At 42.0% G+C, this 25,869-nt stretch overlaps 1 protein-coding gene across 2 annotated transcripts in view; it reads left to right on the top strand.

The window, feature by feature from the left end:
• The first annotated feature begins 1,668 nt into the window (after positions 1–1,668).
• The window catches only part of LOC130177715 (rho GTPase-activating protein 20-like), a 55,928-nt gene continuing 31,727 nt past the window's right edge, over positions 1,669–25,869 (top strand). Inside the window, exon 1 of one of the 2 annotated variants that reach the window (XM_056389637.1) lies at positions 1,669–2,125. In XM_056389637.1, coding sequence (XP_056245612.1) covers positions 2,009–2,125 — 117 coding nt within the window. In that variant the 5' untranslated portion in view covers positions 1,669–2,008. Of the gene's footprint in view, positions 2,126–23,743; positions 24,061–25,869 lie in introns of those variants that run through there. The other variant, XM_056389638.1, reaches the window with a different exon arrangement.

The raw sequence follows: 25,869 nt of genomic DNA, 5'->3' as shown, positions 1-25,869 counted from the left end.
AAGTCACACAGCAACAAAACTGTAACTGAAGCCTGATAATCCCTCACCTGTTCTGGGTTTTATTCTACCACTGTTGTGGTTTGTCATGTTGTTTATCCCGTCCCTCTCTCTCCAGGCTTTCTTTGCCCCTCATTCGTGACTGAAGCCATTAAAACTATCCCAGACTGGAGGCTATAATCCTTTCACCAGAAACACTATCTCGTGTCCTCGGCTTCCAGAAGAGGTGGAAAGATTTTCTTTGTGTCTGGCCTCCTTGTGTTTTGGTTTCCATGCACCAAAACCTCTGTTGTAACTAAGGCTGAATGGTGATGTGCCAGTGATGGGGATTCTGCTCTGACATACCCTGACACGCAGAGACAGTTTTGCAAAGGCATGATTCATGCTTAATGGCTTCCATAGTCCATGTCAGTCACACAGTGAACTCAGTGGACTCAGAGACAGATGCAGAGTACACCCATATTTTAACATGCTAGGAAACTGTAATATGAGATGCTCTCTGACTCTCTTAATCATGTCATGCACTCCTTCTGTTTTAAGCTACGATCCACTAAACCACATAATGTCATAAGAGTTGGTGGAAAACTGCAACCTGTATGATGTTGGTAGGATGGGATGTAGCCTGATCCCATAATAGTGACGAACTGCTGCCTCCCATTGAAAGTGCTGAACACTGACATTGTAGATGCAGTAGTAGTAACCAGACCAGAGATACATATATACATACATATATATATATATATATATATATATATATATAAAATAAATCAAATAAGAGATGAGGGAAAACAGTGGATGCATATGCCAAATACAAACACCCTCTCCGCATTCAAACGTGTGTTTGTGTGTGTGAGCGTGTGTGTGTTTGTCCCTCCACACAAGGCTACATGGCTTAACACAATGGCCTATTCTCACATCAGCACAGCGCATTTGAATAGCAAAGGCTACTGAGGCAGTCTAGTACAGTATCTGTCTGCGGGAGGAGCACGGGGTGACACTGACGCACGCACCCACACACGCACACACTCACACACTCAGAGCACTGTTTATTTTATCACTGATCTCTGTTTGTCTGGCTCGTTGGCTGTTTCCGGGAGTCCCCGGATTCTCTGTCTTTTCTCTTCTTTTTGTTATTTTCTTTCATTCTAGTTTGGCATCCTCTAAGTTTGACAGTTTAGTCTCCAGTCCAAGATGACGCTGCAGAGATCGGCCACCACCTCGGTCTCGCCCTCTTCTCTTGTTGATCTGTAAACACTGGGACAGTAGAGAGGAGGAGGGGGGGGGTGAAAATCAACCACATTTCTGTGCAAAAAACACTTTATAAGCAGGGAAATGTCCCTTCAAACTGTAAATTCTCCATTTTCTTCCCACCACCTCTCACTGATGATTACATTGATCATTCCCCCACCCCGCGCCACCCGCCCCCGCCTTTGACAGTTTGGAGGATGCTGTCAGCCCTCCTTGTAACCCCCACTTCATCCATTTCCCCCACACCTCCTCCTCCTCCTTTTGGCCTCAGCCCCTCCCCTGTTTGCTCCCTTCCACCTGACTAGCCAATGGGACCAGACGGGCTTGTCCGGGCGTAGAATGACTGGGGAGTGGGAGGGGGTGGGGATGACCGCCTGGACAGGACCAAACACCCTGCCAGCCAGCCAGACAGGAGCAGAGAGACTGAGCGTACACAAGTCTCGATTCTTGCTTGTTAATGGACGGTTTGTTTCCGTCTGAATAAAACTCCTCCGCCTGTTGCTTCCTCTCAGTGCATCTGCAAAGCTGCAGGTGTGAAGGAAGGGGTTTCCGAACCTGACACCTGAGAGGACCAGAAGAAGAAGAAGTGGAGGAGATACACAGGAAGTCAGGAATACATTAAAATTAAAGAGGGCGAAGAAGGCAAATCAAGAGTATCGGACTGAGCTGGCTGAGACTGTCAGCACAGACCTCTGACTATCACACACACACACACACCACACACACACACACACACACACACACACACTCAAGCTCCTGCACAATGCCAGCAGGAGGACAGAGGTTTTCGGACATGGAGATGTTAGTAGGGATGGAGGACGAGCAAGTGGACACTGCCAGGAGCAGGGCTGGGAGCTGTGTGGAGTTTTACACTGTCAGAGTAAGTTTTCTCTTGCTTTCCTGTTTTTTTTTTTTTGTTCATGTTGTTAAAGTCGAGAGAGTTGTGAGGAGGTGGATCACTAACATTTCTCACTTCTGATCATACTGATGGACATACTGTGGAATCTCAGAAATGTATACCAGACTGGAGAACATACTGTATATATTTTGCGTGGGAAGAGAGGGAGAGTGTTTGGGAATTTCAAAGATCCTTTCACAGGAATACACCAGAATGTGTTTCCCCACTTGTTGAATCTCTGAGTGGAGAAATAACCAAATCGGGAATTAAATACTCTCTAGTTCTGACTCACAGAAATGAATGGATTAGTTGTTGGAAAATTATTTAAGCCCACTGTGGGAATATTTTGTTAGTATTTCAATTTTTTTTTTAGTACATATCATAATATATACGACATAACTGCTAAGAAATGAAATTAATGTTCAGTGCAATGACGTACATGTTCATTGTTACATTACATACAATTGTAAAACAAAAACCTCAATAACTAATTTTTTCAGTTTAGTTTTCAATTACATCTTGCATGGAATCACTGTCCCAACAGTTTTGTACATTAATAATGTGATCATATCATTATATTATACAGCAGATATACGATACTATTGAATTATTACCCGGCTCTAATTATATACACTAGGCAAGCAAGCAACAAAGCAGAGTTTATTTACCTAATGCTTCTCAAAACAGAAGTTACAACAAGCTTCACAAAAGGAAGAAAAATATACATGCACTCCATAATTTGACCACAGGTTGAATAACAGTTCAAAATGTGTGCTTAAGTTTTGTTTAATAACCTCTGACTTTGTGTGTTTTTCTGCTGATACAAATCTCCACAATTCAGCAAAGTACACATAATGTCTGTGATATTTAGAGGGATAAGTTGAACTGTTATTACAACCACTTCTCTGTGCCTCAGTTAAAGCCAGCAGACCAACAGAGATTTGAATGTGATTGGAAAGAGCTGAGCTGTTCAAGGAGGGTCTGGCTCATGTAGCCAGGTGCTCAAACTGCCTCAGCAGTGGACACAGCTGAACCTGATGGTTTTTTCCCAAGCCCTGCTCTGGGTTAATGACCTCAGAGTCTTGCAACACTTTTGGCAGAGAGGAAATACTGTTATGTTTTGAGTGACACGTTTTTCAAGCTGCATGATTTAGTACAAATCCCCATCTTTTTCTGTGTTGGAGGAAGGAAATTCAGATCTGATGCACCTGAAATCTGAAACCTGAAATGTAAAGCAAAAGCCTTTGTACATCAAGAATATCACAACAAACACAACCCTCTTTTTTTATTATTTTATGTTGACACACCATCCCACTGTGATGAGAACATACACTGGTGGGCTGAGATTGCTGAGGAACAGAGTTGTGTGTGTGCCAAAACCTCCTTACTTTGTGTTTGGTAATTTTGTCCTCAGGGGCTCCCTGTAAAAGACACAGGGTACACTAAAGACAGTGCTTTGGAAACAAATAGAGCGGTGTTTCTCTATGTAAAGCTGTTGACAGTCCACAAAAAATGTACCAATAGAAAACTGAGCAGGTGTTATTTTTTGTTCTCAGTGGCAGACAAGACTGTATAGTGAAAGCGAGACTTATAGGCAGCCGATCTGTAGCCATTATTCCTTAGCCATTACACTGTACAATCAATATTTACTTCATAAAGTTGTCTACTGTCACTTTAATTGAAAACATTGTTGTTGAAACACTTAATATCAATCATCTGATAAACAGCTATAGCTGCTCATTGCTAAGAGTCAGCAGTGGACTATCAAAACAAAGCGATGCCTGATGCAGTTTGAGGCGTGTTTTGGCGAGAAGATGACGAGAGTTCAGCTGCTTTTTAAGAAATCCAGTTAACTGACACTTTGACTGCTCAACGAGCAGCTAGGCAGCCGTCCAACTTTATTGCATTTGTCAATGTGAATTGCTTAAGAAAAGCCACGCTGGCTGTCTCTGTGTAATCATCACATTTCAACGTTGTTTATGACTGTGTTTTACTTGAAATGAAATACCTCCACCAAAGTCGTTTTCTAAATGATTTAGATATTTACCAATTTACACAAAGCCTATGGTTACTTCACTGTATGAGGGTATGTGACCTGATTTACATGACCTTCTCTTTGTTGGATCAACAGTAGGTCAGCTATAAACCTGGTAATTGGTATGTGACCTACTCTTCATTTTATTGCCATAGTATAAAGGCTGTCAATGCAAGAAGAGTCATGTGCTGCAGATCTACAGCAGGACCATGAAATATTATTATCTGTCTCTTTTTCTTTCTTTCCCTCATTTCTTTCTATTAAGTCTATCTTCGTTTATGGGATTAGAGAGGTGTGAATGTGAGTCAGTGTGTATAGTAGGTAGTCAGGTGGCTTCACGTGAGGTGGCCCACAGACTGGACGGACACGGAGGAATGCTGTTTTTGTGTGGAGTGAGACCGTCGGCTCTTCTGTTCAAAAACCTGGCTGAGGGGCCGCTGTTGTACTGTACATCCCCTTGAAGCTGTAGGCATCGGTATTAGGAGAGAGATTGTCAAATTATGTTGATTTGGTCCTACTAATGTAAAATGAAGTAATTACTAATTTGTAAGGCAGAATTTTGTGTAAATTGGTGCCATTTGTCAGCAAACAAAATAAATGACCCAACCATTGATTGGCAGGAAAATAGCAGGACTGGATATTGTAAAATATTAGTTACAGACTGATTCTGATGTGACATATGATGAAAGTTGCTTGAGATTTAAGTGCACACAGTGAACAGCCAGTCTGCTATCAGTCAACCGTATGTTATTCTCAGGGGACACACTGCATACTTTTCAAATCAGCCGCACATAAATAGCATTAGCACCCAACAGTAATGTCATGGTGAGCCACAGACGTGATGCTCACTGCTAATTGATTTCAACACTGTACTCAAATGATTAAATCCAAATATGTCCTGGACCTGAAGAAAAATTGTAAATCTAAAAATATAAAACATGCATTCAAAAATGGTCAGTTAAGAGGTAACATATACAGGATTTATAGTTGAGGAGCAAACACGTGCAACCACACTGCTTTGGTCCTTTTAAGAGAAAAAATAAAAATAATAATAATAAAATATTCACTAACCTCAAAACATCAACATATTTGAGCAGACAGAGGAGGAAAACCATGAAGAAGCTTGTGTGACTCAGAGGTCAGCGTGTATGGGGAATGACGGTCTGTTTGTGTTCAACACAGCCCAGTGTCTGATACTATATCAGTTATACGGCCATTAACATGTGCACATGCACTTACACACACAAACATACGCACACAGTGAGAGTTTGAAGTTCAGAAGCCATGAAGTTCAGCATATCATTAAAGTTATCTCCTGACTCTTCCAGGTATATCATTACTGCCCCTAAGTCATAACAAATCAGGCCATACTCATGCACTGTATATGTATTTAGACATATATGGTGCCTGTGTATATATTCAGCCCTGTGTGTGTCTGTGTGGGGGTCAACAATCATGCTGTATGAAGGTATGCGATTGTTCTCACGTGACTGATTTAATGCATGTACAGTATGTGAGTGAGAATAAAGATTCCTCAGGGGATATCTCCTCAGCATGTCCTTCTTCGGGAGGAATCCAGAGACCTAACAAATTAAGAAACTTAAATCTCTCTTAAAACCAAACCTTTTCAGAGCAAAAGCTTGGCCTGCCAATCGGGAATAGATGGATGCGATGGGAATGTGTTTCATCCAGGGGGATTTGTGTTTTTAGCATCAGTGGTGTCGATCGAGTTGAACATGTCAGGGAAGAAGTGTTTTTCTCAGAGCTGCAGACATCAGACTTGACATTTGGACTCAAAGTCAGTCAGCAGCCATGAAAATAAACACTTGAAACTTGACTTGTACTTGACTGCTATCAGACTTAAACTACTGAAGACTTGAAGAGTCCCCAGAGACTTGAGAGCAAAAACATAGCAAGTGTCAAGTTTTGACCTGAAAAAACCCAGATAGCTTTCATTCTGTGTGTAATAATTTGAACCTTACAATTAAAGGGCTGAGTTGTGTAAAACTACACCATTACTGCAGCTTTGACAAAAATTTAAACAGCCAGCACTGAGAGACATGAAAGACTTGCAGTTGACTTTCAATTTACTTATGATTTTACTTGACATGGATTTACCCTTGAGGACTTGAGACCTGACTTGTCTCAACTAATTTTAGAATTGACTTGAGACTTGCTTTGGCAAGACTTGGGACTTGGGACTTGCCTTTGACGATGTTAGACTTTGACTTGACACTTGTTTTGACAGGACTCGATAGTTGACTTAGACTTGTGGTTGAAGACTTTGAGTTCTCTCAATTTACTTCAGACCTGCTTTGGCAAAACTAAATACTTGACTTAGACTTGACCATTTTTTGTTCAAGACTTGTGTTAAGGTTGAGTTGAAGACTTGAGACTTGACTCGGACTTGCCATCCAATACTTGATAGTTGTTTTGACTGGACTTGGGACCTAACTTAGACTTGCCCCTAAGGACATGAGACTTATCTTGGAATTGTCCTTAAGGACTTGAGACTTAAATTGAAACTTGCTTTGACAAGAGGTGAAACTCACCTTGTACTTGCCTCTAAGGTCTTGTCCGTTTCCTGATCAACTATTTTTCTGTGGAATTTCTTTCAGGCTCGCCCTCATGGGTGGCCGTTACAGTTCTCTGAGGCCTTCTTCTCCACAGAGCTTTGCTTCCCCAAAGACAGCAAGAGCAAGGGATTCAGTGTCAGACTGCATCACGTCTCCTCAGCTTCAGACGGTGGTTGTGACACGGCAGGTTGTGAAGTCTGAGACATCAGGGTGGCGGCAGGAGGTATTAGGGCAGCTGTAAGAGGAGGGGATTAGGACCCTCTGACCCTGCGCTCCCAGGTTAGAGAGCAGGAGGAGGTGGAGAGGAGGTGAGGGAAAACGTGGAAGGGCAGAATATAAGGAGGAAAGGGGATAAAGTTTTTGATGAGATGGCATCTGGCAGGCCTTGGCCGATAACTTTTTCAACTACAGTGAGAGAAGTAGCTCCCTCTGCTGCTGGGTCTTTTAATACACTGAGAACAGCCTGACCAAAATAGGCAGACTGCACCTTTACTTACTTGAATCTGACCTCTTGCCACAACATCAGTGTTTCCATCCTACGAACTGCCACGTCGGATAAAAGGTGTTGTTTCACATAACTAGTTTTTTGATATCAGAACAGAATTTCCAGCACATCTTCTGCATTTTCTAATAGATGATATTATCTTACTGTGTGTCAAGTGCAACACTGAAGCACCCACACTCAAAACAGTACCTGCAGGCTTCTGTTGCATGGCTCTAATAAAACAGTATGCAGCTTCTCTCTCTCTCTCTCTCTCTCTCTCTCTCTCTCTCTCTCTCAATAATAGAAAATGACTAAAGATGTAGGTTGACACAGATTACCGATTAGTTCAGTGGTTACTGGCATAACAACCAGTAACGTATATATGTTAGGTCTACTTTTTCAGTAAGTCACTGTCTGTTTCAGATACCAACTGACAAAGTTAATGACATGCGCTTGCGGTGGCACTTGCAGTGTGGTAAGTCTTTACTTGATAAAATCCTGCAAAGCAAGTCATGAGAAATGTTGGTGTTTGAAGAGGCTGGTGATGAGTTTGCAAAATGCAATTTTTTTTTTCTTTTTTTTTTCAACTTAATAAAACATCTTGTCATCCGAAACACAATGAAGTTCACGCATGATTGAAGAGCATACATGGCTTTTAACAAGAAGCACTGCTGTGTGTATTATTTTGCTGCTAATCTACCACAAAATAAGACATTATTTTGGTGGGGATAGATACACACTCTGCTTAGAGCCTGCGGTATGTCTCATGTCACATAAACTCGCCAGATTCAAACAATTGTAAAAATTTCATAGATGCTATGGGCGAGGTAGTAACTAAGGAGTATGTACGTGAAGCCAAACAGCTTCGTTTCTATGGTAACCCCACCAAACACTCGTCCTATCAGCAGTTAATCTTCTGAGGGAGAGCCTGGGAGCTCTACAGCGGATGAGTTCATCCAAACTGTTTTCAGAGCATTAGAGGAGATAGACGGCTAGATTTGGTCTTTTGCTTTGTTGCTCTAGCGTGTATGTGTGTGTGTGTATGTGTGTGTGTGTGTGTGTGTGTGTGTGTGTGTGTGTGTGGAAAAGTGCTGTGCGCTCCTAAGCCATCCGTGAAGTAATTTGGTCATTAGGTTGGATTATTGTTTTGGGTTTCTGAGGGTGACCTAGTGTAAAAACATGCACGGCTCTATTTTCATCCATGCTGTTTGAAGTCCACACACACATACAGTATGAAAATAGTCTATGAAACCTGATAGGATTGCTGGTTGAGCAATGGAGGAGATTTAAAAAAAAAAAAAAAAAAAAAAAAAAAAAAAGACACCAACAAAGTATCTGTGAATTTTCTCCTTGGGAAGCAGGAAATAGTCGAGAAGACACACAGATGGAAACGATGCACAGAGGCAAACAGTGAGCAGGAGGGAGATGTGGATGGGTGACAAAAAAGAGAAAACAACCTCTGACTTATTGGAAAGCATGATTCATCACTAAGTCTTTACATCATTGGAAATCTCAGGGATGGATCACAGCAGAAGAAGAAAGGAGGGAAAAAAACAACGTAAACAGTGAATGGTGATATATTTTACTGTGGTGGGATGCAGCAGGAAAAATGTTTTTAAGGGTTTAGGTCGGATCCAGTCGGACAACACAGCAGCAAGGGGTTTTGAAACTTCCAAGCATTTCCCTGTGGCTACATGAAAGTGCTCAGACTTTGACGTGCCGGCCATATAAATATTACAAATTGGACAGATTTGTAATTTTTTGCAAAACAATCAGCTGCACAAATCTTTGCTATAATGGCAACATGTGGAAGTACAGCAGCTGGAAAAAATCTTCAAGACCTAATTTTTTCTTTTTTTTTTTTTTTCTTTCTTTTAAATCAATACTAGTTTTGAAATTATTACCTGGCCTGAATGCTGAGAGTTCTGGCTCTCAGATCTCACTTTTGAGCCCAAAAAGCAAATGATAAGTGTAGTATTGTAGCAGTATTTAGAGAGGTGATGTATTACCTCTCTAAATAGATGTTTTTGTTGGATTGCTGCACTAATTAGCTCTCTGTCCTCTTGTTTGTGAGAATGTTTTTGTCATTCAAATGTCAACGGGTTTATTAAAGGACAAAACTATACTAACATGCCTGCCCATTGCACATGACATTGTGAAGCTGAACACAACCTGCTGCCTGATATCACATACAGCTTCCTGTTTCTCATGCTGCCTTGATGAAACCAGAGTATTGCCACCAATCTCGGTTGTGCCCGCTGAACGTTGCCCAACAGACGCTCTCTATGTTTTGATCAGACAGAAAAACGACTCTGTTTTCTCATCAAAATGTCACCGTCCCGGCGACGCTCAGCGCTGTGGAGACGCAGAGATCAGTGGCTACTGATATGAGCTGTGTTTGGTGGTTACAGCATGCTGCTGCTGATAAGTCTTGTGGTTAATTGTTCTGCTGACAGGAAAGCTTCAGAGAACACTGATAAGACAAGAGATGTGCTGCAATGTTGCTGCAGAGAGGACAAAAGGGAATGAATAAATTCATGTTTTCCACCTTTTTTTTTTGTTGATGGGATGCGTGGCTGCAGGGTGTATCAGCTGTAGTCTTCAAGGGCAAATTTGACATCTCCACATTTTATGCCAAATTCTGTATGGAAACCAATCAATAATGCCCCCTAAATTGACAAAAAAAGTCGAACCCCTGTTTCGGATGAACCATTATCTCTCTACTATGGGATAATCTTTTTTTTTTTTGAGCTTTTTCTCTTTCATTTCTTTTGAAGCTTTTGCAAGATTTTTAAACTTAACTTTTCTACAATTTTGACCAATTTTTTGAATCGTCATAAAAAATGAAAATATTACGTAAATATTTTTCTCTCAGCTTGTTTGAAATGAACACCAGCTGCACATACAGTGAAAAAACCATGGGTATTTCCACACCTACTTATCATAATTTCCATCTCAAACCCAAAACCTATTCTGCTGTAGCACTTATACGTATATATACTTTAGCATATGAGATGCGCACCGATTCCCTAAAATGTAAATTTTTGCAAAATATAACAATGCTGACTAAAGCTGAATAAATCACATGTGCATCACATATTGTAAATCACATATTGCTCTTTTTTTATCCACTTTTTAGACAAAGTGATGTTTTATCTTGCAGAGCAGTTTTCAGTAGAGACTGTTTTCAGATGTCGAGAGATAGCAAGACAAGGTTGCGGTTCTCCACATGTTGATCAGAAAGAAGGAGGGAGATAAATGGTCAGAAAGAAAACAGAGAACAAGACAAGCCACTCAGTTCTTCAGAGCTATTTTTAGCCCAGACCTTGTTACACGACGCCACAATTTCTCCTCAACAGTAGCTGAAGCTCTGCTATGGCAACACAGGCTTTAATGACTTATGTGAATGCTTACATTTGCCGCTGAGTGGTTGTGTGTGTGTGTGTGTGTGTGTGTGTGTGTGTGTGTGTGTGTGTGTGTGTGTGTGTGTGTGTGTGTGTGTGTGTGTGTGTGTGTGTGTGTGTGTGTGTGTGTGCGCGCGCATATGTGCTTGTGTGCATGCGCGCCCCTTTGCCCCTTTATGGCCCACTGCCAAGAAATAAACAGAACTGTCCATTAGTCTCCTCTGTATGACCCTCTTCAAAGAAACACACACACACACACACACACACCCTGGTGGCATGTTTTGAGTAAATTTGATCCTAAACAATGGAAAAAGTTTACTATAGAAACTGAATTGACTGACTTCCTGGGAGCAGATAGAATCAAACGTGAAAATGCAAAAGTGTTACTTGGCGCTCCGGATGCACAGGTTGGCTAAATGTCGTCCTTAAGAAAGAGATTGAAGTCCTCATTAAAACTTTTGTATAGAAGTATAAAACATTAAAACACCAAGTTCTCCAACCTAAACTGTTTTAATATATGCTTAAAAACAACACAGATGTAAAAAATGTAAATGAGCTTTTCATAACAAAAATTGTCAAATTCCTTCTCTTCTCTCTGACTGAAATAACACAATAGTGACTGAAGCTTTTTCATCAACACTCGCTGCCTGGAAAAAATTCCTCTGGTGCAAAGGAAGTGATGCATTTTACCTCTCAGGTTTTTTTCTCCCAGACAAACAAAAGCAGAGGAACTGTGGATAGTTAGCACAGGGAGGGAGAGATACCGTGGTTGAATGAAAAAAGAAAATAACACCACCCACTAAACTCAGTCTGTGTCCCAAGTGCTATACATTCTGTATGCTAATTCAGCTTTTGAGGATGTAGTGTGTTCACAGCGGACAAGACAGCGACGTCACCCTGCTTAAAAAGCTGTAGATTAAAAAGCCTCGTCAAAGTTTTTTGTAATCATGTGAAACGACAATATTTGGGACCCAAATCCCAAGAGTACATGTGTGAACCGTGCACACCTGCAATCTGTGTCCACATCAGGGCAGAGTCTCTCTGTCAGACAGCCCTCGATGAGCAGAGATGTCTAGTAAAATCCCGTCACGTATTCCCTCTGCTGTTTCTGTCGCTGTGATGATTTTTTCAGTTCTGCAGCTACAAGCTCAGCAGATGAGAGAAGACATGAGTCAAACTTTTAGAAAAGCTGCTCCACCCAGACCAGGAGCATCAGGCAAACCGCCTCCAGTCTGTTGTAAATAATGCAACTTCAGCTTGAGGAGAACTCTGACTCTGGATGTCTTTTTTTTTCCTTTTCAACTGAACTCAAACTGAAAAGCTACTTCAGCTAAACCCTCCATACTGATCTTCACTGTTTCCGAAAAACAGAACTGTAAATTCTCATGTTTGTTGTTATCCTTTAATATCTGCTAAATTACATGATAATATGTCGGGATAGAATTTGAAATTATACAGCCGTTCCACCAGCACTGAAACTATGAACCACATACTTTATTTGAGGTGGAAAAAAAGCACAATGCCAACCACACAGAATAGTTTGATTTCTGTTTTTTCAAGCATTTCCCACAAGTTTTTATACGTACAAGGTTACATGAGCACAGGGCTCATTTTTAGCTCTGATCTGAGGTCATTTCTACATGTAAAAGAAACAGATTTTTGTCTAGGTATTTGGGTGGTTTTAAGTTGTGGCTGAAACACTGGGGCTCTCCTCTGTGCTCGATTCTCTGCTTGTTGAATTCTCCGTCACTGTTTGCATGTATGATTAAGCCGCATGCAGATTACACACGTTACACATGTTGCACCCGTGCACGTAGCTGAATTATAAGCTGTCATTTGACTTTGAAAGATACTTAGAGGAAACGACTGCAGTTAATCCCGTTTTAAAATCTTGACATCTGCATTTCAAAGTCATACTTTTTCATTGAAGCAGCATTTATATGGTTTGGAGAATGCGGTTTGGTTTCCGTACGCCCAGTCATCTTTGGCTTCTGAACACACAGATGCACACATGCTAAAAATCCCAGTTTACCACAGTTGTCATTCCTGGTAAAGAAAAAAAAAAAACGGTAACTTCCAGGATCTAATTTCCTGGACTTTAACTTTACTCTATACTCAAAGAAAGCAACAGTAAAATCTCTACTGTTTCAGATGGTAACATTTCCTCAGAGTGAGAAAACAGCATCACTGATCACAGACGATGAGGTGTGATACAAAAAAACCCCACCACACATTAAAACATGCACACGGATGTTGACACAGCAGGATGGTTGTGTTTCAGGGCGTCGGGCCAGAAGTCCTGTTATCTACAGTTGGGTCTTCGCCGCTGCTGCACGTTTCTCTGCCGTTTTTGTTTTGACAGGGCACATGACCGAATGTGCAGTGGAAAAAAAAAACCCAGAGTTACGGCGCTCACGGCTCCGCAGGGCGTTTAAAAATAGCAACAGGCGTTCCCTGGAAGCAGAGAGGGAGAGCTGGGTGGGTGGGGGGGTGGGCGTGTGTGTGTGTGTGTGTTTCTGTGTGCGACTGACACATTTTTGTGATTGTGAGTGTGTGTAAGTGAGTACGTGATTATTGGGTTTGTGTCAGTGTGTGTTCATGTGTATCCACAGTTTGTGTGTGTGTGAGTGTGTGTGTGTGAGTGTGTGTGCATGTTCTTAAATGAACACGGGTTAATTGTGGTTAGAAAATGGAAAAAAAAAAGTTCAATATTGCAATTCTGGTCCAGATCCTGGTTTATTTCTGGCAGCGTATAGCCAAGACGTGCCATCTAGTCTCATTAAGTCACACACACACACACACACACACACACACACACACACACACACACACACACACACACACACACACACACACACACACACACACACACACACACACACACACACACACATGCATCCTTGCCTTTTAATAAAATCCAGACCATGCTTTCCCTGTTCTTGCCGGGTTAGTGAAGCTGCAGTGGGACGAAATCCTGTCAAATTTCAACTTCACTGAGCTGTTCCCTCAACTGTGGAGCAGCTTTCCTCTCTGCGAGCAGCTCTACAACCTCCATCCACACAGCTGTCCAGTGTCAGTGCAGTAAACTGAATGTTATTAAATAAATGACATAAATGACATAAATAAATAAATAATAAAATTGAAATCTAAACATTCCCAGATAAGTTTTTTCCATGACTGTCTGTTACACATCATGTCAGCACTCACTCATGAGCCCTGCTTCACATTCACACTCAATCCACAGTCCTCTTGTTGGCCTTTCACCAGCTCTGACCTTTGACCTCTTGCTTATTGGCTGCTTGTTATGTCCATCATCCAGGACAGGACGCTCATTCTGCTGTCGTGCTTTTAAAGTCACACAGGAGAAAGACAAAACTATCCAATAAACACATAAAAACACAAAAATATAATTCTCCACAGATTTAAATTTTTCACCCTGAGTTCAGCATCCACTAACGACCCTGACCTCTGCTGGAGTTCAGGCTTCGACCTCCTGACTGGGCTCCTCGCCTCTGCTGGGCTGATAAGAGACGGCTGGAAGTGATAGCAGCGCACACACAGCGCCTGGCAGACGCTATGAATTGGAGCGCTGACTGACGCGCTCACACAACAAACACAAACACCACGCACTTATGCACACAAACGCTGGCAGATGGACTTTACAATCAGACAGACACACACACACACACACAAACACACACCGTGAGTGGTAAATGGTTGAGGCTGCTGACTGAAGTGTACATAAACACACTTATCCCCTCCTCTAAACGTTCCTGATTAGCTTTTCTTTCTCGGCTCTCCAACAGAGAGAGAGGGAGGGAGAGCAAGTGCTGTCATGAATCACTAAATGACTCTCTCTCTCTCTCTTTCTTCCTTTCTCCCTGTTTGCTTTCAAACACATTATTGACATGACAATCTCATTAAAGTCACTATTCTACAGTGGCCTTTTAAAGGGGATGCTCCCAGAAATGACCCTCTCTGTCATACAAATAAATGTCCCTTTGGCCACACATCATTGTCATTGGTGCTAAAACTGAGAGGTGACTCACCCGACTTGGAGGCTTTTTCTTGAGTTGTTTTATAACACACAGAACTGACCCTTTCACTGGCAGCCCCATTCATCATTCAAAGCTTGAAGGGAACTATCAGGCACCCTGCAGAGATGCATGAACACGCTCCTGCATGCAGTTTCTTGTCAAATTAAAGTTTCAGTGCAGTAATAAGCCTCCCCAAATGTAATAAAGGAAACAGTAGTGTTAAGGAGAAAAGTAATCAGTCATAAGAAAAGCATCTTGTTGAATTGTTGCATCTCCAGTTAAAAACGCTAAGACGAGGGTGTCCTATATTTTGTCTGATTGTAGCATCGGCCGAAAGTGGTCAGAAACAGAAACGCCACAGAAATCAGTGACAAGCATCACAGATGAATCAGACATTAAAGATGTAAGAAGTTCATTACGTTATGATAAAAAAAAAGAGTCAATTAACTAAACATTTCCTTGCAAGCTGTTCTTGACCAGAGAGGACCACTACACTACGATCCTGAATGAAGTGATGTTTTCTAACAAGGCTAATTATTTGCTTCACCTTGTCAAGCTGTCAGACTTGTTGCTGCCAGGTCTGATGAGGTCAGAGGTTTAAAGCCCCCTCACAGCGCTTAGCTGATGGAACGGATATGAGCATATATCAAATGGCTTTGTCTGGTTATTGACATGATTGCCTCAGCTGGCTGTTGGGGGGGGGGGGGTTTGATTGATTAGATGAATGTTGATAAGTGATTAAAGTATTAATAATGTTTGGAATATCAGCTGTAGCCAGTAAGAAGTGATAATAATAATTATTATCATTATCACTAATCACTTAAGGCTACGTCCACACTACTATGTTTTCATTTTAAAACAGCATTTTCAGATGAAAACTGTATCGTAAGCGATCTCTGTCCAGACTATCACACCTGAAAACACATACATACCTGAGCAACCACGTACACTGGGCATGTGCGAGCCGGTGTAAACAGGAAGCAGATTGTCTGCTTTGCGGTTGATTAGTTGCAAAATAAATACTACGAACGAGGAACAAAGACACAAAAGAGACAGCTGCAGTGTTAAAAAGCAGAATTTAACAGCTGCTAGCAAAAACAACATGCTCAGTAATGCTTGTAATTCGTTATCCATGTTGCTTTCACCACTTGGAGTCGAGGGGAGATAAGACCCAATCAGGGAGCGACCGCAGGGGTCTACGTCATCTTTTCCAAAGGTCTTCGTTTTCGCCCGTCCAGACAAAAACTAAAACCTGGTCAGCAGCGCTTCCAAAAGTCGCTGTTTTCTGTGCTCGAAAACGGCAGAGACGGGAGGCGAAGGCAGCTCCGTACAAACTGTTGTCCAACAGAACTGACCATTTCACTGGGAAGCCATTCATCTTTCAAAGCTTTTAAGGAAATGCACGAAGGAGCTCCCGCACGCCGTCTCTAACTCGCCAACTGATCCACGAGATGAAGTGTGCCCTTTGATTTCAGCGCTGCCGTGGCTCTTGTGGAAAACGGGACAACCCTCTGAAACCAAATGATTTCAATTCACTGGAACCTTCCGTCATCGTAAACCATGATCGTGTTCCTCTGGTTTTGCTGAGATAAGTCTTTGTTGGTGTCTGTGCAGTGTTACAAGTGACATTAGGCGAAGAATGCTGCTCCGATGATTTGAGGGCGACCTTTAAATAGACCTGTCATAGTCACTGCCCAAAGGGATTTTTAGCCCAACTTGGATGTTGACGAGACTTTTTCTGCTGTTTGGATGAAGAAATTTCAAAACATCAGTCAATTAAACTAGAAAATGGTGCCAAAGATGTGTACAAACAATTCCCTGGCAGCACGACGATCCACTGATTACTTCAATAATTCTGAGGCAGCTCCGTGCACAGAGTTACACTGTGTATCAGTAAATACAAACATTTAGTCAATCATCGATTTAAGAGCAGCACGAGAGCTTGATGAACTAAATCTTGAACCCTGCAACCCTGCAGCAATCTGGTATTCTGGATCATTGTTGTTATGTTTGGACAAAACATCCACATGTTGTTGGATTTTTTTCTGTTTTCATTGTTTATGGAATAACAGCGCTGCAGTTGGAGGGGTTGTGTTAACATTTATGGAGGTCAAACGTGACTGATTCCTTAAAAGATAAATTAGAAGATGACCTTTGTCTGGAGATGTCAGTGTTTAGCTGATGGGGTCATCGGGGTCAGCCTGCAGGACTGAGGGCCTGTAGTTCCAGTATATGCTGCAGAAACAGTCAGTGTGAGGTGTAATTAAGTTTGGTTTCAACCTTACAGCCATTTTGCAAAACCTCAGATGATCTTCAGTGAAGTTTTGCAATGTTCAAAAAAGCCAAAGATTGTTGCACAGTGCATCTGGCATCTCCCCTTATAAGCCACAAACTACTTCTTGCATTGGCGCTGAGGATTGACGAGCTGGACATAAATCCATCCAGTAAGAACATAATAGTACATTTTCACAGAAACTGGGCTGGTGGGATTTCCTGCCACGTGACAGGTAGCATCTCATTCATTTGCATTCCTTGACTAGCTTGCCTTACAGAGTATTATGACACCCTAGGGGGCATTTAGGAACCAATTAGCTGCTCTCTTAACATTTAGCATTTTGGGGAATGTGGGGGTTGGGGGGATACATCAGGAGAGTCCAATACTTTCTCTCTTATCAATTAATGTAAACAATAAATAAAACAGGAGCATTTCACCATATCACTCACACTGTGTGCCCACATGTCCCAGAAAATCCCACTGACAGCTCAGTCACTGTTGGACTGTTTGATCCAAACCCCCATGCTCACACTGGACCCCTGTTGCTGTCACACAGAAACCCTGTTCGGTTGAACCTGCTTCTGATAATGGGCACGATCTCTTGACTGAAACCTAAACAGCCCTGAGGAGATAACTTAACCTGTCGAGCTGCATCCTCCAAATGACTTTTGTCTCGTTTTGTCTAAACACACACACACGCATATATACATACATTCCTACCTTACCGACTGTTGGAGTGCGCTGACCGAGAGAGGACCACTATATTTCTATTTATTCTTTCATAATATAAATGCAAAACTACTACTGCTGTAATTTACTTTATTGTCAAGAGGAGGCCTGCAACCCTGGCCAATGTCTTGTCTATGAAAGAGGAGACCTCCACAGTCTGTGGTGTGGTTTACACACTCTGGGACATGAATACATACAAAGGCTTTCTGGAAGTCCTTCAAAAATGGGTAATTTAACTATGTTGCTGAAGTCTTTGAGTGTTTACTTTAGCAGTTGGATTTTAAAACACTGCAGATCCTGAGAATTGAACTCAAGGCTCAAGACTGCAAATGGTCCTGCACTGTGTGTCTTTATACTTAAAATAGAATAACAATTATGATATTATAATATAATATAATAAGAATATGAAAATAATAAAACTAATAACAGACTGAAAAACAGATTAGCATTTAGAATAAAATTAAAATACACACAATACACACACAAATGTGTGTGTGTGTCGTAAGCTTTGTGTCGTGTATATTTTTGCAAGGATTTCATGTAATGCTCACAACTAAAGTAAATCATACAGCTAAGCCACATACTGCTGCTTATGTGCCACAGTGACATGCAGTCAGGATAATTCAGTCCCAACAACCAAAACAACAACAAAGCACAGGCATGCACATTGCAGTGTGTCAATAGCATCCCTAACTCTGCAGGGAGACTGTGCTAATCAGATTAGCAGGGTTAGAGGGTCTGGAAAGAGGAGGAGGAGGGCTGTGTGTGTGTGTGTGTGTGTGTGTGTGTGTGTGTGTGTGTGTGTGTGTGTGTGTGTGTGTGTGTGTGTGTGTGTGTGTGTGTGTGTATGTGTATGTGTATGTGTGTATGCATGCGCGTGTGTGTGTGTGTGTGTGTGCAATAAGATAGCAGATGTAACAGGCCAACAGCCAGGCTTAGACCGTCTGTTTCTCTGATTTCTGTCTCAGTGTCTCCCTGTCTGACGGACTGAATGATCGCCTGTCTGTCTGTCTGAGATGGGTGGGGTTTATGACGACAGAGGTATCAGAAAATGTCAGCAACTTAAATTATTATAACAGCATTACATAATTATCCACCTACTTCTTGTAGTATCAAGCCGTGGACATAAGCTGGTGTTTATATGTTTCTCTGAGATTTAGAGGTGAACAGAATCTCATTTGTTGAGCTCACAGCGTTGAAACATGTCTTCCACTGAACCAACAGTCCCTATGAAAGCTGTTGACAATGAGCTTGATCAAAGCAAATAACAGTGAATCAGCATAGTTAGCTGCCACTAACTGGTAAATAATGTTTTTTTTTTTCGTAATTTGTGTCAATTGACGCTTTAAAGAGCATCAATCTGAGTCGTTTCATACTCAGCATTTAGTTTTCTCATGTTTCCCCGGAACCACGTTGTGTTGAGGCAGCGATGAGACTGAACACGTTGACTTTTTCGATATTTAACTAATCTTTTTCTAACCTTTTACCAGTTGTTTTAGTCGACTAATGTGGTAAAACACAGGACACAAACCCCTGAGTCAAAGTCCCGACTCCCTATACCATCCGCCCTTACGCCAACCCAGCCATTTGAAATAGTTAAATATTTGTTGTTCATGATGAAACTGTGGCAGGACTTATCATTCTGCGGCAGAGGACGTCAGTTGAGTAGGAGGTCCTTCAACGTGGCCCAGGACAGCTCTGCGTTCACACTGCTAAAAGAATGTGGCCACATGTGGTCTCCAAATGTGTCCTCAACGCGTCTCGGCTGTGTTCACACCTGTACTTTGAGCTGTCCGCTTGTCATCAGATCACCTGAGACGGATGTTAATACCAGGTCTGAACAGAGCCACTGTCAGGGAAGGCAGTCCTGGCCCCAGTGATGCATCCTCTAAAACTTTATATAAAAGTATTTTGTTGCACATTCAGCTTTTTTTTTTTTTTTTTTTTCCTCTGAAGTTTATTACAGAAACTGTAAATAACTTTCTGACCTGACAGGATGACAGATGAGACAAACTGTCCAGTAAACCAGCTGCTTTTTAAGTCACAAGACTTTAATAACCAAGGGCTGGTTGTAATTTTGTACTTAGAACCTGAATCAACCAAATAGAAAACCAAATGAAACTTTGGCTCAAAACAAAGAAAACAAACTGAAGGTTTATTTACAGTTTACAACTTTTAAGAAGTTATCTAGTTTAAAGTTTCCTTGATGGGATGAAAACCCAATGGTTGCTTTGATGCTTAAAAACAAACCCTGACAACATCATACCACCCGAGCCAGGTCTGTTGGAGGCAGTGGTCAGCTAACCCGCAATTTCCATCTCCAGCACAATGTTTTTTAGATGTCTTCCCTCTGTCTCAGTCTCCACCTGAGTCACTCCCTCTCACCACAGGCTTTTGTCTCAGTCTGGTTCACCCGAGCTCGCCTCCGTCTGTCTCCTCCGCTCGTCTCCAGGGCCCGATCTGCCTCGGCCCTCTCCGAGCCGCAATGTTTACACAAAGTGAAAGAGACACAGACACGCTGACGGTAGAGGAGAGTGATGCTGAAATTTCCGCCTTCTTGTTCTCTATAACTGACCCTTATGTTTTTCTCAGAGGCTTTAAAGGCTGCATCGTAAATCCCCGAGGAGTAAACAGATGAATGTGAACAGTGGAAATATGTCTTCACTTTCAGTTTTGTTTTTGTTTTTTTGAAAGGGCTTCTCATCAATGTAACATTATACTCTAAACAGTGAAGAGCTTTGTGTAAGACGGATAAGATGCTACAAGCAGTTATATTAGGTCTTAGGGTATTCTTAAGCTTTATACTGCTTTTTAAAAACACTGGGAGTGACCAGAAACTACTAGGCAGTCGGGTTAGAAAAAAATGCCATAAAATTATTTCCCACCCAGATGTCATTTTTTCCAGAATTTGAACAGCCATACCTCAAACACTTGTCGCCCAGAAACCTGTGCATGATACTGTTCAGGGAAAAAAAAAAAAAAAAAGGGAAACAGTGGGTCTTTATTTATTCTTAGCAGGCAACATGGAAGTCTGGCTTCTTAAAGTAGCAGCAGCGGTGGTGGTGGTGGTGGTGGTGGAGGTGCAGGCGTCCATCCCAGGGTAGCGGATGCTGTTTTGGGTCACAGCAACTCCCTGTCTGGTCGAAGCATCTCTGCCATCCGTCCATCCGTCTGTCTTTCCACTAGAGCCTCTAAAGCTGCTCATCACGTCCTTGTGGCCTCCCCTCACCCTCCCTGAATGCCAGCATGTGTATTTGTTTTCAAAGGAGGTAGGCAGAGAAGGGCAAAGTGCTCTTTAAATAGATATTCAGCTATGTATAATGTGTGTGTGTGGATGCATTCACGCATGTATTTACAGTGCAAAGTGCAACCCTAACACCCCAACCCTGTGCAGACAGGAATAAAGCCTCCATGTGCAGCTCCTGTCAGAGCCCTGGACTCTCTCCAGCTCATTTTCTCTCTCTGGAATCGACTGTTTTCCGTCCAAGTCAATACTCTCCCCGGCTTCAGGTTTTCAATAGCCTGACCCCCCGGGCGTGACGGAGACATTCCCTTTCAGGCACACTTCAAAGGAAATGTCAGATGATATTCACAAGGACACATATTGATTCTGTGTCTTTCATTCAAGAGGAGACTCACTAGCGCAGATTAGACTTCCAGTTTCTCCCTGACCTGAAGCCGCACTCGGGCCGAGCTCAGCGCCAGCATGAGGGGAATCTTGGAGTGTTTGGCTGCTTGTCTGACAGCGAGGTGTGTGTGTGTGTGTGTGTGACCCACTTATGGGGATTTGGAGCTGAATGTTTTTAACTTATCACAGAGAAAATGTGTTGCTTTTGCCATGGATACTTGGGGAAGAAAAAAAACAAAAAAAAAAAAACCCCCACTGTGAGACACACTTTTTATGTGTCGCAACCCGGCGTCTTCCAGTGACAGAGTGGAACACTGAGGAGGCAGAAACAAAACAGTGCAGTGCAGTGGCAGTCGTGGTCAAGCAGCGGCGTTTCCAACCACATTTCTGACACACCCTCAATTTAGTCTTTTTTTTCTTTTCTTTTTTTCTTCTTTTTGCTCTGAATCCCTCCAGACAGGCGACTCCTGAGGAAAAAAAGAAGAAGAAGAAGAAGAAGAAGAAGCAGGAAACAAAAGCGGTCATGTAACCCTTAAAAGTACGGCAATTTAAATTCAAGAACCAATATGACTTGGCCACGCTGGACCCTTGATGAAAGGATGATTTAGCTGCAGAGAGAAGGAATGCAGGTCTCTGCTCATCAAGAGTTGAGGCCGTTCTCCCAACTGAGGCCAACAGTGTTCCCCGGCTGTTATTTCATGCAGCTGGTGACATGATCAAAGAGGGGGGCCGAGCACTATCAATGTTCTTATCATCGTTTGCATGCCACTGTTCAGAGGACAGATAAGATGGAACAATTGTTGCATACCTTTGTGTTTGTAGAGAGGAGACAATTGCCTACAATAGGCTGCTGTGCAAAACAATCCTGTCAGGTAAACAGTGGCAAACAGACTCACAGATGCAGGTTTTGCTTTTCTGTTCAAAGGAAATGACCAAAACTAGCAAGTGGGTTTCCAAGGAAATGGTTATCTACTTCCAGATCTCTCTATGATATTTAGGTTCTAACTGTGAAACCGTCGGACATGGAGATTTAATCCCAAATCCTTAAACTCTGTTTGCGCGGTCAACAAATCGCTTCGGCTTCACTGGAGGTGTGCGCTCTCCAATCACCTTCACTGGGCTTTTGAAAGTAAACAGTTATCCTACAGCGAGGCGTACTGTAGCTGTAGCTATGAGGCAAATGTGTCAAATGTGTCATACTGTGGACATTCCTCCTCATCAGTCATGTTATTCTTGGCCCTGAGAGCACATTCTTACACCTGGCCCCGGACGCTCTGCAAACCGCTCTGAACAGTCAGCTTCTATGTGGCACTGACTGCCAGACATGGAAAACATGTGATGTGAAGAAAAAAAAAAAAATCACACTTGTAGGTACACAAACAATCTCAAGAGTTAAACCAAAGCATGCTTTCATATACTGTACATGAGCTGCATCAGGACATGCAGACAGGATATGACCCAGAGTTGGTTCTTTCTTCAAAATAAAAGAGGTTTGAACTTTATGTTATGAATTTCAGCTATAATCTAAGTAATTAAAAGATCAGTGACAAGAGTGAAGCAACACACACAGTGGATAAAAGACCAGAAAATTACCACCTTTGCAACACACCTGGTGTTACATTGATAGCTTGATCTAACAGAGGCAGAGGATTTGGATTTTCTCGTAATTGCGAGTGATTTTCTTGTTCTTGTTGCTTCTATTGATGTAGGTGTTTGGAACACACACGTAAAGAAGTCATTCACATACTGATTTTTCTAAGCTACATTCACCTTGTTAGTTTTTCTCTTTTCATGGTGTTTCAGGCTCCTTGCATTTTTGGTATTTGAAGAAAAACTGATTAATTCCTTATGTATATTTGTAATATCGTGTTGCTCTCATAATTATTTTTGTCACTTGATCCACTAAAGCAAGTTTCGAAGATGAATACCTTGTTGATGCAAACTTTTTGGTCAGTAAAACTACTTTTAATCAGATGCTTATTAATGGTCATTTTCATGGCCAGATAAACTAAAACAATAAACCTCTTCAAGATAGATTTTGAAACAGGGACTTTATACAAAATATGATCACAAAATTAGCCAATAAACCAGGATCTTTGGTGGAGCTGATTCCTTAATTAATCTTTAAGTAATTAAATCAAAACCAGCTGACAGGAGCGCTTGAGGTCTGGGCACCAGGAAGTTACCTGCTTACCTCAGGTGTTCAGTCGTGGTCAGTGTTAAAGTAACACCGGAGGTTCACTTGCTTGTACTAGTGCTGCTAACATTCGTCAGCAATGTGTCCTTTTTATACTCTTATTTAAATGTGTTACGTCATATTACACAAAAAGTAGTAAGGGTACATAAACACGTGTTTTATTCTGAAAAGTAAGAGCGGAAGTCGCGTGTTACAGCCCCGCTGTCTTGACAACATTAGAGTGAGTTGGGGCGGACCGGAGTTGCAGCGCTCAGACCAAACAGCGCCCACACAGAGACGCACAGATTGGAGTTGAGCCCCCGGGTTTCTCATCCTCTTCCTCTGCATCAGCTCGTGCTCCATCATGGATTCTCCTCGGTCTCGCGCTCTGCTCTCCGCCGGATAAAACTTTGGACCTAACACTCGTATCATGGGAATATACCGTCGGTGCGCTCGGCCCCGTGGATCTGTACAGCCTTGATGGAAACCATGTCACCGCAGCAGGGGACCATGGGACAGAACAGGTCCGACTCTCTGACGGGAGAGAGCAAGGCGCTCACCGACAACAAAAAGGTAACAGTGACGCTGCTCTGTGGGACCTTTGTGAGAGGTGATGGCGCATTGACTCTGGACACACTTTGCGTCCTGATGTTGGTGTTTTTGCGCACCGAGGTGGCCGATGCGCTCATTAAGGATTAATTAGCATAATCAAATTACAGTCTTATGAGATGTGAAACTGATATTTTACTGTTCCAGCATCGCAGTCTTATAATATTCCTGCAAGAAAAGTGAGTGTAAAGACAGAGACATGATTTCTGTATAAAATCCAGGAGTTGTTTCCTTTTAATTGCTTTATTTCCATCATTTATTACTGGATTTTTTTTTTTTTTTTTCTTAATGGTGTTGCAGATCTGCAGTTGTGTGGTGAGCTTCAATCCATCTCAGTTCTTGATCTGTATAATGATTAGGTTGATGGTGGTGAGAGTTTCTGTGTCGTGCGTTTTAATTAAAAGACAGATTTAAACACTGGCTTTAGGTTTCTTTTATTGGACCTTTATCCCACCATTCATCACTCAGCACGTTTCATTTATTTGACGGATTTTGCTCAATGAAAACTCCTTTTGGATCTCCTGTGCAAATAGGAGAATTTTTTTTTTAACTGTGTTAAAAAAAAAAAAAGCCTCTGCATTATCATATTTTGTAATAATCTTCTCATTCTCTGACTTAAATTAAATGAGAAAAACGCCAAATTCCTCCTTTAATGGCTGGATTTTGATGGCCTCCTGTTTGTCCGTATTATCCTGAATGAAGCAGTATCTGACTGAGCTGAAGAGTCGAAAAACAAACAAACACCAGAACAGGATAATATGCTGATAGTGATGATTTGTCAGTGACTCCTGAGCCATCAGTCGGTCTCTCTAAATTTTGGCTCCTTCTCATTAAAGTAATAATCAAAACATTAAAAGCTCTTTTTTTTTTTACATTTGATTCCTGACTTTCTTCTAAATGCAACCAGTTAGGCTGCAGTTATTTCTCCAGTTTTGGTCATTGACTGATGCGCATTGATAGATTGGAGAGGTGATTCCCCAGCAGCTGATCAGTAAACTTGTAGTAAACAGCGCCCCCCTCCGGCGCTTGTTGAAAATATGTAACTGCAGGATGTGAGCAGTGAAGGTGAGAAGAGATCTGCAAGAAAAAGAAAGAAAAAAATGCTGCAAAAAATGAGGAAACTACAGTGTAAACCATTACCTGCATTTGGTGGTCATGACTTAAATCATAACCAACAGAGAAAACATCACTGATATCCTCAGATAGTCTAAATCTTCTCTGATGAAATCAAGGTTTGCCTTTTGTACTTTGACATAAGCTTCATTGTCTTGCCTGTGTCTGCAGAGAGAAGGCTGAGCAGAGTTTATGTCCTTAGTAAAAGCGTTTTAACGATACCAACCCGGATTTATTCATCGTGTAAACTTGGCTACAGAACAACAAAACCGAGCCGTGATGGTTTGCAGTTACTGTACAACAGTTCTGGTCAGCAGCTCCAAGGACTGTGTCATTGTCCAGTGTCTTCTTCCCCAACACATCACTTTTTTTATCAGTGTTTTCATGTTGGAACACTTGATGTTTTTGCAGAGTATTTCACCACCTCCCTGGGATTATTGTTAGTGAAATTTGGTCTCATGAATCTACAAATGTTGTTGCTGTAGCCCCCCCCCCCCCCCCCCCCCCCCCCCCCCCCGTTATTCTTCTATTTTTTTGGTGAGCAGCTGCTGCAGCTTTGTCCTGGTTTGGAAAAGTCCTGCGCTCTGCTCACCTTTGGGCAGTTGTGAGAAATGAGCTGTCGGCCGGAGCTCCGCTTTATCAAACGCTCAGAATGTAGAG

The sequence above is a fragment of the Seriola aureovittata genome, chromosome 11, assembly GCF_021018895.1.
Source record: "Seriola aureovittata isolate HTS-2021-v1 ecotype China chromosome 11, ASM2101889v1, whole genome shotgun sequence".
Lineage (NCBI taxonomy): Eukaryota > Metazoa > Chordata > Actinopteri > Carangiformes > Carangidae > Seriola > Seriola aureovittata.
The sequence above is the reverse complement of the archived record's forward strand: the minus strand, read 5'-3'. Positions and strand labels throughout refer to the sequence as shown.